This window comes from Lissotriton helveticus, chromosome 8 (assembly GCF_964261635.1).
Source record: "Lissotriton helveticus chromosome 8, aLisHel1.1, whole genome shotgun sequence".
NCBI classification, from domain to species: Eukaryota; Metazoa; Chordata; class Amphibia; order Caudata; family Salamandridae; genus Lissotriton; species Lissotriton helveticus.
The window spans coordinates 1262299535-1262317583 of NC_136069.1; the positions used below are offsets into that span (position 1 = coordinate 1262299535).

General features: G+C 43.1%; 1 protein-coding gene across 1 annotated transcript in view; it reads right to left on the bottom strand.

The window, feature by feature from the left end:
* VWA3B (von Willebrand factor A domain containing 3B) overlaps positions 1 to 18049 on the bottom strand; it is a 1052517-nt gene that overhangs the window by 261404 nt on the left and 773064 nt on the right. The window contains exon 28 of the mRNA XM_078658240.1: positions 14939 to 15150. Coding sequence (XP_078514366.1) covers positions 14939 to 15150 — 212 coding nt within the window. The remainder of the gene's footprint in view (positions 1 to 14938; positions 15151 to 18049) is intronic.

Consider the following 18049-nt stretch of genomic DNA (forward strand, 5'->3'; position numbering starts at 1 on the left):
CCAGGATTGGGGGGAGGACACAGGGAACAGGGCCTGGTGCAACATCTCCAGGTTTGTCGAGTTCCCAGAGAGAATGGCGGGCACCTCCCTGAAGACTTTCATGGAGCAATGGATCCAATCCTGGATTGACGAGGCTGGGCTGTCCCCCTGCTTTATTATCGAGAGGTCCCACAGATCACTGCTGCAAAAGCCCACACCTGGGGCCCCACCTAGACCTATGATAGCCAGATTCCTCAACTATAAAGATAGGGATTTGATTCCTAAGGGTGCGAGGGCACCTTTCATATCCTACCGGCTGCATCATGATCTTCCCCGATTACACTTGACAGGTTCAAAACCAGCAGAAATCCTATGACCAGGTAAAGCAGAAACTTTGCACCCTTTATTATTATTATTATTATTCCTATTAATAATATTATTAATATTATAGGGTTTTGTAAAGCGCATAGCTATCCCGTAGGGTTTACCAGCGCTAGACATACAGGTAGGTGAACTTAGCAGAGACAAGCAACAGTTAAAAGAGCCATTTTTTAGGAGTTTGTCAAAACGGGTAAAAGATTGACAGCTTTTCAGCTGTTCAAACAGCGTGCTCCAGAGTTTGGAGCAAAGATAAGTAAACAAGCGACCACTGTGATATTTTTGTTTTTAATTTGGAGACTTTGCAGAAGTTCTGGTTGCTTGACCGAGAGAACAGCTGGGGCAGTAGCGTTTCACTGACGGTTTCAGATATTGTGGGCCTACCTTAGACATGCATGTAGAATAGAGCTTTGAACTGTATGCGTTTTCTCAACCAAGAGCCAGTGGAGGTTGTGAAAAAGGCTTGGCGTGGAAGCGTGACTGGGAAGATGAAATAGTATTCTAGCAGCTGAGTTCTGGATCAGCTTATTGTCCAACCAGAAACCCAGGTTCTTTACTTAAAGCCAGACATAGGAGGGGCTCTGAGGATATCAGGCCAATTGTGGGGGCTTCACCATTGGTGGTTCTTGCCCACCAGCATAACCTCGCTCTTATCACCATTTACTTCAATGAGTTACTGCTCATCCAAGTAGAAACCTTTAGCAGACATGAGTTAAGGGTGTCCTTGCCATGACCCTCAGTAGATAACAGGGAAGAGATAATCTGAGTGTCATTAGCGTAGGAAAATAAAGAGAGACCACATCCTTCAACTATATCAGCTAGCGGACACACATAGCTGTTAAATAACATCTGGCTCAAAGTGGAGCCTGAAGGAACTCCAGAAGGAAAAGAGTGACAGATAGACGCAGAATTGGAGGGAAAGACCTGAAAGGTCCGACACTGCAAAACGAAGATACCCAGGACAGAACTATGTCCTGGAGACCCATGTTCTCTAGTCATCATCATCATCATCATCAAGGAAAATTTATATGGTTTGAAACTCAGAGTAAAAGAGAAATTTATATATATTTGTTTCACTTGTCATAAAAACCCAAACTGAACCTATACAAAAGTAAAACTAAATCATCAATCTAGCTCTGGGATGGGAAGTATGTGCATTTCGATACGCTGTAGGGACATAATCTTCAGGAGTTTGAACCAAACGTTTAACAAAATGCGGCTTAGTGCAAAGACAATTAGGCCCGAAGTGTATGTTTTTAAGATTCTATGTGCAGTTAAATAAGGTGTAACTTTGAAATGCAAGCAAATTGGGCGTATCCAGCTCCTACGACGATAATAATACTCAGTACAAAAAAATAAGACATGTTCCACTGTTTCCGATACTAGACCAAATGCAGGACACTTGTCTGAGACTTTTTCTCTGGCTCAGTCACCCAAAGACCTTAGTGGTAAACAGCCCAAGAGGAATCTCACATACTGACCAATGCCGGCGAAATCATATCTAAGAATGATTCAAACTTAGGGCTAGGCTTGAAGCTCAGAAACTGATTAGTTAAGCGTCCTGTCACTGTGCTCAGAGTATATTGATCATATATATATATATATATATATATATATATATATATATATATATTTTTTTTTTATGTGTTTTTAATATAGCGCAAACTTTAGCCGAAGGTGTCATCTGTACATGGGATCTCTAGTCTTTCCGGGAGTATTCTGTGAGATAGTGTCAAAAGCTGCTCTCAGGTCAAGCAACATCAGTGCCGCCATGCTGCTACTACACAAGAGCAGACTGAGGGGCTCTGTAAACTTATCTTTCCTGCATGCTACTTTATTCTACATGGTTGTGGGTACTCTACAACTCCAGGTCGTCACCGTCATCTCAACCTGCTTCAGTGCCCGGACTGGCAGTTGACCACCTTACCATGTGCAGGGCGGAGAACAACCTTGGAAGCGCTTCAAACGAATAAAAAGTGGCCCTGCGGAAGTTGAGGAGAGCAGCCACCGGGTAGGGAAATGAGGACAACTGATCTCAAGTAGAAGCGTCTTCCTTGGGAACAATCATAGGTGGACTTCATCATAGGGCCAAACCTGACCGCTGACTCTGTAAGGAGCCCTGATTGGGGCCTTACTGTAGTTTTGATTATTGCACGCCAGTACCATTATATCCTTCTGCATCCTTTTTTCATACATCGCCTCCGTTAGGCCGGATGGGGCCGGGCGCCCTTGCCGCTTCAAAACATTATTCCCAATTTAGTTCTTGTTTTAAATTTGAGGTTTGTGGGTCAGGTGCTTCTTTTGGGTGGGAAGTATGGGGAGGGGTGGAGGTTGGTTGGGAGGATTGGGTTTGTTTTCTGTATGGGGCACATTTGCTCCACTGCATTTTGTTTTTGGTTTTGCTTCCACAACCACACTCACACTACTTGCATCTCTATAATGCACTTAGAATGTTCCGGCCTGGGCCCGGCACCTGTGTCATCCTCGGATAGGGAGCTGACCAGTGCTTTTACAGACCTCTCGTTTATGGCAATCACCATAGCCTCTATACATAATTTTTCAATGATGACATGGAATGTCAATGATCTGCTGCACAGGATTCAATTATACTCATGCTGCAGGAAACACACAAAGGGGGTGATAACTGCCCCTTCCTGGTGATGTCGGTCGCCGGACCGGTGTGCGCGATACCACCTCACCTCCCTCATTAACACAGAGGGCAAACTGTATGCTAATTCACTGGTGAATCGACTCCTGAAAGTCTTGACCACTACGGGTTCATGCAACACTGTAGTACTAGACACTGTACTAGACGGGTCCAGCTGAGCCACGTATGAGGGTGGGATAGCCATGGCTGACATCAGGTTATACAACTGGGCGACACTCACTTTGGTGGTGAATGATTGGGTACATGGGGGATGGGGGAGGGCAGCGCTGGAGTGGATGGGCTGGGACTGTGACTGGCATGGTTGCAACCTTGGAGATGTTCCGGGAATGGGACCAGGTGGGTATCATATGAATGGGAGAAGTGTGAACATGGATCTTATTCGCTCCTTCCCGGGCCTATAATCAGAGTTCCACCTGCATGCCTCACAATTCTATTGGTATCTCCAGCTCCAACACACTCTTACTAATGACCTCCTGGAGGTCCCAGAATATAGTCCCTTGAAGGTGTGGGCACTGATAGGTCCCATTGGAAAAGTAAGGCTATCACAAATATATAAATCCCTAGTTGCACATTCCCCAAACCTACTGGGAGGAATGGGAGGGTCCCCTGGAAGAGGCGGATGGCAAGATGCCTGTATGGCACTCCAGGTGTTGGGGATTTTGGCTTGGCTCCAGTTCGTTCAATTTAAGTACTTTTAACAAGCACATCTCACCCTATCGATTATGGAAAACTAAGGTGGCTCCCTCCCCTGCATGCCTGCGTTGTCAGGTGCCTAGAGGGGATTCATTCTATACAGTTTGGACCCGCACCATCATAGGGTGATACTGACTTTGAATATTGTCGATTTTGTCCAGAGTGGTGGGCTCCCACATGGAAGTTGGCCCCAGGCTCACTCTTTTGGGTATCCTGGAGGACATGGGCGGACCCCGAGGGGACAAGATACTAGTGGGGCTGGAAATCTGCTTGCTAAGAGGGATATAATTAAACACTGGACCTCTGCCAGCGCCTCTCCCATGGAGGCCTGGCGGCAGGGTATGGACTGGTGAGCAAATCTGGAAGATACAATCTACACTGCACGCGGGTGCCCCCGCAAATATGACAAAGTATGGTGCAAGTGATGGGCATATTATGGTATGGCTACAATCAGCTTTCCTGTGTAAGGGCTTGGGTTGTGTTATGTGCCTGGTGTGGATCAAGATCATGAGACGGTATTTAATGCTTTTACTATTCTGTTTGAAATGTGTTTTCTTGTTGATTGCTTGTTTGTTGGTTTGGAAAACAAACAAATGCTCTTATAAAAAAAGTAGGCCATGTATATTTTATGTTTCATATATCCTGGCAGTGAAAAATCTCCAAAGTTATTTTTCACTGTTGCAAGGCTGGCTTTCCCATAGGGAAACACTGGGTTACATTATAAAACCATATAATGCCTTACTTCGGTTTTGCAGTAGCTAGAAAATAAATCAAGGACTTATTTAATAGCAAATCCAGCCTAATGGTCGTGTCAGATTTCATATTGCTATTTTGAAAATGACACTTTTAGAAAGTTGTCCTTTTCCTGCCTAAGCCAAATGTGCCTTTCTGTCAGTGTTCACTGTCACCCAGGCTCCTTGATCAGATGTGGTGACTCCCAGAGATGAGAAAAAGGGAGAGGGGCTGATTATCCCTTGACAGGTAGCAGAATGCTGCACACATAGAAAAAGGAATAAATGAGAAGAAATAAAGTTATTTCTCCTCGTTACGCCTCAGGGGTACATTTTGGCATAACCCCAGGTTTACACCCACTGCAATGCCCGTGGAACGCCTCCTTAGCGCAGAGCAAGGCAACGCAGAGATTGGAGCTGCCTTGCCTTACTCCGTGAGATAGCTCGTAACTCGTCCTACTTTCATTTGGCCTACTGTAATGTCCATTTATCAATCAGATCTTCATCAGACATACATGGGACAATGTCTTTAATCAGTCAATACTCCAGACATAGGAGAGAGAGATAAAAAGCACATGATACACTTCATGTTAGATGCAAAGAAGGATTTCATTGGGGTGAGTGGTGCTCTCATGAAAAGCTAATAGACGAAATGGGTTTGAAGGAAAATCTGAAACCACATATCTTATCTAATTATTTCATACAAGAACCAAATATAAAGATAAATATAAAGATAAGTATCAAGCTTCCCTCCAGTATAAGTTTTAAAAGAGGCACAAGAAAGGGGTGTCACTATTGTCTCAGCTGTTTGCAATCTCAGTGGAACTCTTGGTCTATAACATAGCATTGCAATTTTGTTATGCAACCTCAGGCTTTAAAATTAATTTTGCCAGATCTGTAGGAATATCACATCTGTAGCAAAATCAGTGCAGATGAAAGTACAAAGAGCTCCCCTGAAACCGCCTGGGTTCAGAAGAGAAATAATTAGGTTGAGCATTCGAGACCTCTTGTATATACTTTAGTATATACTTGTATATTTTAGTATATACCTATATGTGTATGTACTTTGCGGGCTCTTGAGATCAGCTCTAGGACTTGTCTGCTTCTGCTTAGGGACTTTTTTTCTGTTCAACTGCCTCTATTTAACTGTCTTGATAGAAAACGACCATCAGAGGTCCGTAAAATACCAGAATTGCTTTCTGCTGAGGGACTTCCTTTTTTTTATTTATCTGGCAACTGCCTCTATTTAACTTTCTTGATAGAAAACGACCTGCAGAGGTCAGTAAAATACCAGAATCACTTTAGCATTCTCTAGATTCCAGTCCATAGAAATTGTCTTCCACGAGCACCCGTAGACAATAATATTTTTTTTAAATCTTGTATTTTCAGTGATATGACAATCGAAGGCCCTGATTTTATATTAAAAACATAGCTTGGACTATGCTGTTTCCGCTGAAAGGCAATATTTCTCTCCATGTGTTTCCATACCTGGCATGTCACACAGTTTGGTGCTTACTTTCCCTCCATGGTAAAGAACAGTAGATGTTTTAGCACCCAGGCTAATGTGCTGCATAGCAAAATATTTAAAAGGTCCCAAAGGCGAGACCGATTGCATTGCAAAAGCTTGTTTTTCACATGCTGTCCATCAGCGAGTTGCCAGATGCCAAGTTGACACCAAAGCGGAGGGTCTTCAGTGCCTGAATCGTTCCAGACTTTCTGTGCTTGCAGTACTTAGGGGAGATTTTCCCTAAGCGTTATTGAGCATGAGGCACGTGATGTGGAGCACAATGGGCAGTAACAGTAACTCCGCATTTCTGCACAGCATGAGCCCTGAGCTTTTTCCTCATTCTACAACAAATGTCATGAGTGCTTGGAAAGAAACCGAACCAGATCTTATGAACAGCCCTTTCCAAGATGGTGGCCTGTCAATCCAAGATGTTGCAGAGTCCCTTCCTGCGATGTCAGTTCCTGTCCTAAGCACAAATGGAGGTGGTTTTGTGATTAAAAGGTTAGCCACAATACATGTTATTCCCTGACTTTATTCACCCCTTGCTTCGATTTTTGTCCCTGATTGTTGCTTCAAATAAGTTTGATCATTTTCTTTCTGTGTTCTTCTCTTGCATAGCCTAGTTCATTTCTCATTACTGCTGTCATGAGGAGTTTGATACCTTGCTCATTTCTTCGGTGCTACATTTATTTTCAATCAAGAATACCAAGATTGCCAAATTAGTTTTTCCCCCTTTGTGGGCTTTTCGTTCCAACTGTGACACTCTAATGGAGACACTGGGTAAACTTTTACATAAATTATTCTGTGCAGGGTGGTAATGTGGCTACTGGGAGGAGTCGCACTTTCTTTCGCAACCTAAAAGGGTATTCAAGAGACCTTTTAGTCCATTACTTGACAAGGGATGGAGATTTCTGATAACCAGAATAAAAGTGAAATACTATCGGCTGACTATGAGCTTAGCTGGTCAAAAGGCCTTACCAAATAGTTATGATTTTCCTCCCAGGTTCTCTATTTCAAATCTAGAGACCCAATGTTCCATGCACATAAAATACATTGTACAAAGAACTGGATTAGTAGAACTGAATAGCCAGTGTCATGGCTCAACAAAGTGACATGCATCAAAATGAACTTCATTCCACACCGCTCTACGTGGCTCAGACACTAGATCTCTGTTTTGGATCATCATCCACCATTCAATTTGTAGAACATAAACAAATTGATTTCGCTTGGTACAATAAATCCCCAGAATCGTCAAAAAGTATATTTAAACCAACTTCCAATGGTGGATCATTTTAACCAAATTCCGATGGTGGTATCGGTTTCAATAATATAAAAATTATCTTAGTGGTGCCCGGTTATGAAGAACACTAGAATTGACGAGCTTGCCATATGCCATTTGTCAAGATCAAGCAAAATATAACTCAAATTCAGCTATAGTTTATTTAATGTGAACCATCCCACTGCCCCACGTTTTTCCGATCTCCAGTAGTTTTTAATCTAAAAAGTTTTGTATAGCGCAAACAAGACCCCAACAGGTATCACAGCACTTTACAAAAGAAGGTCGACAGACGGACTGGTTGACAGTAGGGACAAAGCAAGAGTAATATACGGTAACAGTAATATATAACAATAGTAACAGGAACGTAAAGACAAGAAAATGAAAGATATCGGAGCCATGACATTCCAAAATACCAATTTTCCAAACCGGGCGTCCGAGACTGAGCTTTAGCCCAGAGAATTGTTCATCATAAGTAGAGATTTCACTTCTCTTCCGAAGGACTCTGTTGGTGGAATCAGTCTAATTTCCGTAGGAAGGGAGTTCCAGATTCTCGGGGCGACACCTGAAAAGGCTCGTTTGTAGGTTTGCATTTTTTTTAATTTGTTTGGTTTCAACAGCAAGGTGCTGGAATTCCTAGAGGAGCGGGTACCTCCAGAAAGGACTAGCTTATTTGCAAGGTACAGAGGAGTGTGGAAGTGAAGTGCTTGTAAGTCATACAGTCACGTTTTAGCTGTATCCTTGCCTCGAATGGTAGCCAATTTAGAGCTTTCAAAATCAGGGAAATGTGGTTGGATTTCTTGGAGCCGTAGTGGTCTTTGCAGCAGCGTTTAGTGAGGCCCTGAGAGGGGCCAGCCTGTACCTTGGTAGCCCACAGAGGGTTGCACTGCCATAATCTAGTCGGGAGATAACTAATGCTTGCACAGCAGATTTGAAGTCCTCAGGGGGCAGGAAGGGTTTTAGTTTCCTAAGGATGCTCAATTGAAAGTTTGTTCCTTTGGCAGAAGGGCTGATGTGCGCTTGCATGTTCAAGTTTTTATCCAGCACTATTCCCAGAGATCTCGTAGAATCTATGATATGTGGTGTGCAGTTGAGAGTGGAGAGATTTTTAAAAAATTCCTCCACTAAGAGGGCTTGCTTGGGAGGAGAGATAAGGAGGAATTCCGTGTTGAGGGCGTTCAGTTTAAGATGGTTGAGGGTTAACCAGTTTTGGGTTTTGAGCAGGGTTGCGCTGAAAGTCATGATATTGTCCGGTGAAGAGATTTTCATGTAAACCTGAGTGTCATCCGCATACATGTGGTAGTGTATTTTTTATGCTTTGAGGATTTCAGTAAGAGGTTCAATGAATAGGTTGAACAGGGTGGGGGAGAGAGATGATCCTTGGGGGTCCCCTAGAGTGCAAGGACTGGGTTTGGAGAGGGTTTGATTGGTTTTGACTCTTTGAGATCTGTTATGGAGAAAAGAGGCAAACCATTTTAGAACTGAGCCAGAGAACCTCATCCTATGTTCCAAAAGGTTCAGGAGGTTATCATGTTTGATGGTGTCAAATGCTGATGAGTGGTTGAGTAATATTAAAAGGCAAGATTTGTTCTGGTCAAGCATTGTAAGAGATTCATCACCTTTATCTGTGATGGCAGTTTTGGTGCTGTGACCCTGACGGAAGTCCGATTGGAATTGATCCAGCAGTTGGAATTCCTCAATGTGGTTACACAGTTTTACTTGAACACATTTCTCAAGTAGTTTGTCCAGAGTGGGGATGGTTGTGATAAGACGGAAGTTGTTCATATCCTCCGGGTTGGTTGAGTGTTTTTTAAGAATAGGCAGCACCAGACCGGACTTTAAGCAGGAGGGGATTTCACCTTGCAGAAGAGAAGCATTAATAATCTTGGTCCAGACAGGGACTAGTGACCTTATCAGATCTTAGAAGAAAAAAGAGGGAAGGGGATCATTGAATGTGATTAGAGGGTTTAAGGGTAGAAAGAATATTGAGAATGGATGTGTTGTTGAAGGGAGAGACTCCAACAGGCATTGTTTTTAGCGGAGTGCCTTGCAACCAGCTGGGGCTGCGAGGGGAGGGGGTATCTGAGTGGTAGATCGGCCAGGAAAAACCTTAGCTGCAAATCAATCATGTTAGATTTTTCGAGGAAGAAGGCGACAAAGTCCTCGCAATTTGGTTGTGTACTGGAGATGAGTGTTGATTGGGTGGTAGTGTTGTTGGATTGATGTTTAATCAGATCAAACAGCATTTTGGGGCAATTTTTAGCATTGTCCAGTTGGTTTCTGAAGAAGGACACTTTCGCTGTTCTGATGTGTTTGCTGAACATACTCCTTTTCAGTCTCAGGAGCTTAAGGAGTTTAGTGATGGAGAGGATCTCCATGCATGTTCTGCTGATCTCAGGTTACGTCTGTCTGAGTTTAGTATTAGTATTAAATCTGTTTTTATTGACAGAAATAGAGCAAAGAACAAAAATAAAGTTGCCTACAACCCAGCGGGCCGGCCAGAGAAAAGTTCAGTTGTGCAGTCAGATCAGTAATAGCAACAAGGCTTCAGATTTTAAACACAGCAAGCCGCCTACAACCCCGCAGGGACGGCCGCGTATGAAAAAGGAGGAGGGTTGCTGAAGGAAGCTACGTGCTAATACTCCTATTCATTAGATAAGCTGGAGGCCGCAGGGCCGTCAGACGTCTCTGGAGGCAAAAGCCCTTACGCATTGTTCCAAGTTCAATAGTAAGACCTATGAAAGGGAAAAGAGAGTGCACCCTATCCGAACGCCAATTACACACATCGACAGCTCCCCTCTAGATATCCCCTAGGTAGAAAACAAGAGCGACAAGGAACATTTGTTGAAGTGCCACTGTAGACCTACTTAGGCTGAGACATGCGCTCTTGCAAACTCTAAGAAACAAGAAAAAGAACACATAGGAAAAACCTATAGAAGAACGACCTCCCATGCCCCACCCCCTCCCCCGGTCCATGTCCACCAAGTATCTTCAACCACTCGTGTGTCCCCCCCGTCTGTCTGAGTTTAAACTGTCATTGAACCATGGATTGGAATCTTTGTTGGACTTTCTTTTCAGTTTTAAGGGAGCAATTGCATCGAGGACTTTCAGCAAGGAGTTGTTGTAGTGTTCAGTGAGTTTGTGAACGTCTGACATGACCGTAGGTGGAGGCAGGGCCATATTACATCGAGAAATTACTTGTTCACTTTTGTGTTTATCAACGTTCTTTTCCAGTGACTCTGTTTCTTGGGTTGGCATCTCTTGATGTTCCAACATTCTAAAATTAGGAAGGTGATATAGAATGGTCTAACCAGTCACAAGGGGTAATCGATTCCAACTGAATGGAGTTGGGGTTGAAGATGATTAAGTCAAGGGTCGATCCTAAGTTGTGCAGTGGGCTGTCTCAGTATTGAGGCAAATTGAGTCCACTAAGACGTTTTTAAGACTATTCACCGCCTGATCATTCGGGTCATTCCAACGAAGATTGAAGTCTCCCAGGAATATCTGGGAACAATGGCACCCCAAGTTGGATAAGATGATTTCCATAGTTTGTTTGACCAGAGGAAGGTTGCCACCCGGGGGAGGGAAAAAGCTGTGTAGGTTGCATAAGGGCGTGTAGTTACTGATAATGTCTATAGAGAAATATTCACATGAAGAGAGAATTGCAGAAGGAGATTGCTTAGCTGAAAGACTGTTATGGTATGTACAGGCGATGCCTCCACCAGTTCTCTTGGCTCTATCAAGTCTGATTATGTTGTGGCTCGTGGGGACTAGGATGTCAAGGACAGGTCCTGAGGAGTCATTTAGCCGGGTTTCTGTGAGGTTTAGGAGGTCGAGTTCCCGATCTAAGATGAGGTCAGCGATGTCAGTTGCATGTTTCACCGCAGATCTACAGTTGAGCAGTATGCATTTTAGATGTGATTTGGAAACTGTGTGACAAGGCTGTGTAATGTGAATTTGCCTAAGGTTAGCCATGTTAAGGGCATTAGAAGTATGTCTGGAGCTCTAGAGGGCTTTAGAGGAATCATTTGGATAGACCCCGAGAGGGCTTGAATGAGTCAAGTAGCTCTGGGAGGAATTAGTGTTGTAGGTAGCATCGGTTCATGTATGTTTGAGTTATCCGTTAAGTTGGAGTTGGAAGCTAGTAGGAGGGAGAGAATGTCCTGGTCAGAAAGGACTTTCTTGCATCTAATGGGTCTGTAGGGCTGTAGGGGTCGTCAGGGTAGGGAGTGGTGCTCCAGTTCCGTCCAGATGAAGGCAGTCTGTTGCCACTCTTCAGCTCAAAGGATCGAACAGGGATTTTAGGGAGTTGGGTGGTCCCTAGCAGGAACAGTTGCAACACATTTTCGGACATTAATTCAAGGGCCAGCTCAGAGGTGATGTTTATGAGCTTTTGTATGTCTGATTTGAGTTTCTGAAAGTCCCAATTAATTTCTTTACTTCTAGAGGCATGAAAAGGTTAAGGAACATGGGATTTTGAAAATGAATGTGAGGAGTCGTTCACAAGGGTGGGGGAAGGCGTGGTACACATTTGGGGGCGGAGTTGGGAGGCACCATCCCAGGCGGAAGCGTTCACACAGTGTTGTCCCGAAGGGCGCCAAGGTTGGGAGGGTGTATTGACGTTGGGGAGGAGCTCGGGCATCAGGGGAGTATGGTTCAGAGAGTGTAGGGGGGAGAGTCTAGATTGACCGTTCAGCGGCGTAGTTGAATGGCAATAAATAGCAGCAACACTACTCCATTACTGGGCAGAGTGGCAGTATGTTGGTTAAACCAATGCATATCCTTTCAGGATAACACTCATTGCCTACAAATGTGCTTTTCTCCCTGGAGTAACTGACACCACCATTCAAACCTGGAGCAATAATATTCACCCCCTGTTGGATGAATTATTTACAGAAAGCAAGATAAAATATGGTAAAACAAGTGTTGATCATTTCGACATGCCTCTCAGAGATAACTTTGGATTGATGCACCTCCTACATTTCGCTCGGAATGAGACTTGCCTACTGAAAGCCCAATTCTCTGGTTGCCCAACACCAGATCAAGAAAGGTGTTTTAAGCTAATACCTGAAAGTAAGAAATTCCCAAATGGGTGGCAAACATAGCTGCATGACACAATGGTTGACAGAATTTGGAATAGACACACATGAAGATATTTGGTCAGCTATATAGCCAATGACATCAACATACTCAATGTGCACTCAACATATGGAAACTTATATAACATTCTTAAGATGTGTAACTATACTACACCAAGGCAGGGAGCAATGTTGGGCTCCTCAAACCAGTGTTGGAGGTTTTGTGACATATTTGGAACCCTGTCTTATATGTGGATGAGAATGCAACAAATTGGAAAGTAATAATACGCACTATTAATAAAATTACTGTCATTTTCCTGGCCACACAGGAAAAGGGCTTATGTCTACTCATGAAGCCCTAGAGAAAATTGATCATGCACTTGCTCTTAACGGCCAGATTATCAACTGCCCAATTTTAAAAATCATCTACCTCTCCACTTTTGAGTTTTTGGTGGGTAAAAATATGGCACATTTTTATGATGGAAAAATTGCCAGTGATTGTCCATGTTATGTGGAAAACCTTGAATGGTCTTGCTTGCTTCCCTCCAACTATCTCAATAGAGACCGGCTCATTTGTTTGTGCTTGAAGTGATCAGACACCTGAGAGGGGTTAGAATGACCCAAACTTTGAGAACTGAGCTCAATTTAAAATTTGCAATTTACAAGTTTGAAATATTGTTCAATGCACTAAGTTGATCCATTGTTGTAATAATTGCACATCATATTACTTGCTGCATAATACGTTCTGCCTCATACTTACTCAAACAGTAATATTCATTCACTTTTTTGGGGGAGTTTAATAAATACAGTTTGTTGGAATACCCATAGAGGAAACAAGAAAGTGGCAAGATTTTTAAGAGAGAAGCCTGCATCGAAAAGTGGCTGTTGGATTTGGTGCATTTAGAGCTATTAGAACTACAGGATCAAGGTTGACTGAGGGCTTCTGTAAGTGGTGTCTAGCTTTGACCAAATCAAACCTAAGACAGCCCACAGGCTGGTTTTGATGAAGATTGTTGAGCTATATAAATATTTCTCCAAGAGTAGAGGGTAAAATCCTCTCTGAAAGCAAATTCCACCCAGCAGCTGCCACTGCAGGCAAGAGCGGGGGCGGTGAGGCCGGCTGGGGGAGATTTTGAGAGATAACCACGAGAGAAAATTAATTATTCATTTAATTATCCCTTGTGGTCGTCTCTCGAAATCCCCCTCAGCCAGCACCACTGCTCTTACCTGCAGCAGCCGTGGCTGATTCCGCCTCATACTAGACCTAGCGAAGGTCCGGCGTGAGAAGGAATTCACTTTCGAAAAGCCCGGGGAAATGTATGGATTCTAACAATAATATGTAGGCAATAGAGAACCAACGGCGGACTCCAAATGCCGCACAATCCTCAAAGTAGTCCCCCAACGTGTAGTCTAGGTATCAGAAAGTTTAGTGGTGTGCACAAGTTACTCCTGCACCCGCCGTTGAGGGATGCAACCCGCCCAGGCGGGAGACAAACTATGAAAACAATGGAGCAGTGCACTCCCAAGGTATTGTAGAGTTCAGAAACGAAGCGTAGTAGTTCCTTCGTAGGTGTTATTTTTATTACAGTACATCCGAATTCATAGAAACAAACAACAGCCAACACATTTCGTTCATCAACTGAACTTCGTCAGGGCAATGTGTTAAGAGCAAAAGCCTCATTTAAGGTAATGGGAGTCTGTCCAGTAGAGCATCAATATGTAGCGTAGGTCTCCATGATAAGAGCCAGCGGCAAATAAGCCATGTAGCCTGCTTGCTTCCTCCGTGTTGTAGTAATCAGTGCCGACGTATTTCAGGGCTCACACCCCTTCTTCTTGGGCAAACAAAAATCACGTCCTCTTTGCCATTGTATTTCATCAGAAATATATTTAATTATCGATTCCAAAGGTCTTTAATGTCAAATTTTTTCCAATTAATTGCCTTTGCTATCATATTTTTTGTTTTTGTTTTTTCTTGATCCTTGATTCAATGCTCATTAGCATTTAGTTGTTCTGGAGAACCCGTGGTTTCCCATTAATTTTGAATGCAATGCCTTTTTCCAAAGTGTCATTGTGTCATTATTTTGTTGTATATAATCTTTGCACCCTTTATCTGTACTGTTTTTTGATTTATAATTTTCTTGTCAAAGTTTAATCTTTTACTTCAACTTGGTCTAGACATTGTTTTTTTTAACATTTCTTATTCTATTACCATGGTTACTTACATAGCCCCTACATGATCTGCCTCTGATGTTTGCCATGTCACTCAGGCATTCCACCAAAGGTGAGTAAGCTTTTCCTCCTTGAAACATGTTTACCTCAATGGACAGGTCAGTGCAATTTGCCAACAGAGTACTTTTTCACAAGTACATAAAGGACTAGTACTAGAAAAGCAGTATTGATGTGTTTGTGCATGTTCTGGATTATAACATACGTAAAACCTACTACCAACTAAAGAAAACAAAAACAAAAAAGTACAATTACATAATAAAAGGCAGTATTAAACAAACCACATTAATAAATCTGCAAAATTACACTACTCTGAGAAAATGCAAAGATGGAAGGTATACTGTTAAATGACCTACAACATTCTATTAAATTGTGACTATAGAAGATTGAGCATCACGGTACCTTCCTTATTGCTGCTGTTTTCATCTTCCTTGGGTTTCTTATCATCAACTGACTTATCCTCACTGTCAGAGTCAGAAGGAGTTCTTTCTTTCTCCTGCTGCTTTTGTTCGGTTTTCTTGTTTCTTTTCTTTTTCCTTCTCCTTGTTTGTTCCACTGACTTGTCTTTCCCTGGTGGAGGCTTGGGATTGGGTTTGTCAATGTTAATGTGTGCTCTGTGAATCAGAAATTGAGTTAGTTTAGGGTATATAATGTGAAGGTATAATTAATTATCAAACATCACATAGCCTATTAGAGTGTGGCCATGAGGACAGTTCCAAGAGATGCAACCACATGCATCAATCACTGTGAAGGCTGCTTCTAATGTCCTAAGGCAAACAGAGCTTCAAGTATTTGTATAGCATTTATGTGATAGGTGCTAGAGTTTCTATACTATTAATCCCCGTGTTCAATGTTAACCTACGGAAGAAGTATTTGATGTTTCTGGAAACCTTTGTGGTTCTTTGGATTTCACTTTGGACTGTTAACTTCAAGCTATCAATGGGAATGATCTGGGAGAGAGGAAAGTACAATGTATCTGCTTTGTGTATAATATTTCTGGCATATGCTTTAGAATATTTGGCCCCTGGAGAAAGACTACGTGGATTAGAGATATTCTAAATGAGTTCCCAGCAAAACAAAAGTCTCAAAGTCCAGTAAACCCCAAAACTAACCACTCAAATCGGGTCTCCATCTATGTTTCGATGTTCAGGATGCCAAACTCATTCAGCCTGTGTTGGATTTAACAAAAACACCAGGAGGCTGGTGGTTGGTGTTTACAGGATACAGTTCTAGGGTACGACCCGTTAAGAAAGAACCTGGGTCTCACTGAATCTACATGGCTGAATATGCTGCTATGGAGCCGAGACCGAAAAAGGCTTGTCTAGGGGATACCCGACTTCAAAAGGCAAAGGGCCTGATTACAACTACCGTGGTTCATTGAACTGCTGTAGTTGCGGTGGAGGTCCACGGACGCCAGACTGGCAGTCCACCCGCTATATTCTGACTATCGCAGTTGAACCACAACTGGACCGCTGCATCCGCCAGGGATTCGTGATCCTGCAGCTCAGAAGTCAGGGGCTGCAATATGCTGGCGGTGCCACTGCGGCACCGCTAAGCATATTACACGTTGCCTCACCGCAATCCTTTCCATGGCAGTGAGCCCGCCATGGAAAGGGTTGCGGTGAGGCAACTCTGGGGGCCCTGACAGGGCCTCTTGTCACCTCTGTGCATGGGGGGGGGGTCATGCAGGGGGCACCTGGTGTGTCCCCTGTATTTCTGCACACCCTGTTCTTGCACCGGAAGAAATGTACATCATGGTGCATTTCTTCCCATGCAGGAACGTGCTCCCACGGCGTTGCTGTTCTAAGACTCTCCTTTGAGCCTTTGAAAGGCACTGCTGTGGGACTGCCGCAGCACCACTCGCCAGACCAGGATTAAATTCCTAATCTGGCGGGCAGTGTGTGGACGGGTGTGGCACTCCGCGGGAGGACGGCCAAACTCGTAATCAGGTCCCAAATCTTAAAATGGGAGGGATTCAGTCAAGATGTGCAGTTGCTGAGGGCACCCAGAAATCAGAAGCATGCACTGAACTCACAGACTGCAATGGTTTCACTGGAATGTAGGGTCAGGGTCCAAATGTATCACGAGACAAAGCTACATCTGAAATCATAAGGCCTTCAGAGATAAATGAAATTGTTCTGACATGCACGTGATAAGCTGCAGCCAACAGAACAAAAACAATTGCATGATGTAATTTGAGAAGACGTCTTCGGCTGGTTAGCAACAGATTCAGGCTCTCTGTGGTACCAGGAACCTCATGGACAGTGCAGACTCGTCAGAATTGTAGACCTTGAAATTGTGTCTGTGTAAAGATGAGACTGAAGCAGGAGGATAACATTCAGGATTTATTCAGGAGAAGAGAGCCGTCCAGCCTGAGGGAAAGACACAGCAGCTGCAACTGCCAAACAGGGAACACTGGGGAAGAATTATCAGCACTTAGAACTACCAGAGATGACATCACGTGGAATGGCTGACAGTGCAGATCACCACACACCTCCCCCCTTTTTTCTTTTTTTTTTTTTTTTTTTAAAGCAACAAAAAAACAACCAGAAAACACAGAACAATTATAATAAAACAAATCAAATAAAATCACGATATTTGCTAGGCTTAACAGTTGCTCTTAAGCTTTTTCTTGGACCACTGTTACCATTCACATTAGAATTTTTCATTAAATCATCATTGACATTGACATTGGATGGAAAAACAGTTGCACGAGAAGGATCTTTGGCTACACGAGAAGTGCTCCACCAGTTGCCATTAGACAATTTGACCGCATTCTTGCGAACCTCTACAACTTGTTGTGAATCAAGAAATTTTGAGAAACCTTTCTTAACTGTAACAGGATTTTTAATCCTGACCCACTCACCAGCACGAATACTTTGGGAAGACTTTTTGCTTAAATCTATATTGTTGGGTAGTAAACTGGAAGATTTTTTATTAGCACATTCCCAGACCTTTTCCAAATCACAGCCCCGGTGAAGACTTTTAACCATCCAAAATGGGAAAGCTTGAGAACAAGCTTTTCTCCCTCTCATTAACTCAAAGGGAGAGAAACCTGTGGCAACATGGGGAGAAATACGATAAGACCATATAAGATCTTTCACAGCTTGAAAAATACAATTATTTGATCTGAAAGCAGCTTGCACACACTCAACAACAACTCTATTAAACCTCTCGGCTTTGCCATTACTCTGGGGATGATACAATGGGGTTCTGGTATGTTTAATACAGCAATTGTTCAGAAAAACCCCCATTTCTTTCGAAATAAATTGTACTCCGTTATCAGTGAGGATTTCTTCCGGACAACCCTCTCTCAAGAAAATTTTGCTTAGACAATCAATGACACTTTTAGAATTGGGCACATTGATGGGTTCAACTTCAACCCACCTAGAAAGATGATCAACAAGAACTAGAAAATATTTGGAAGTATTAGGAAGTACATGAAATGGACCCAGGAAGTCTAGACCAATTTTTTGCCAAGCTCTAATGGGTGGAGGAACAACAGAGTCACAA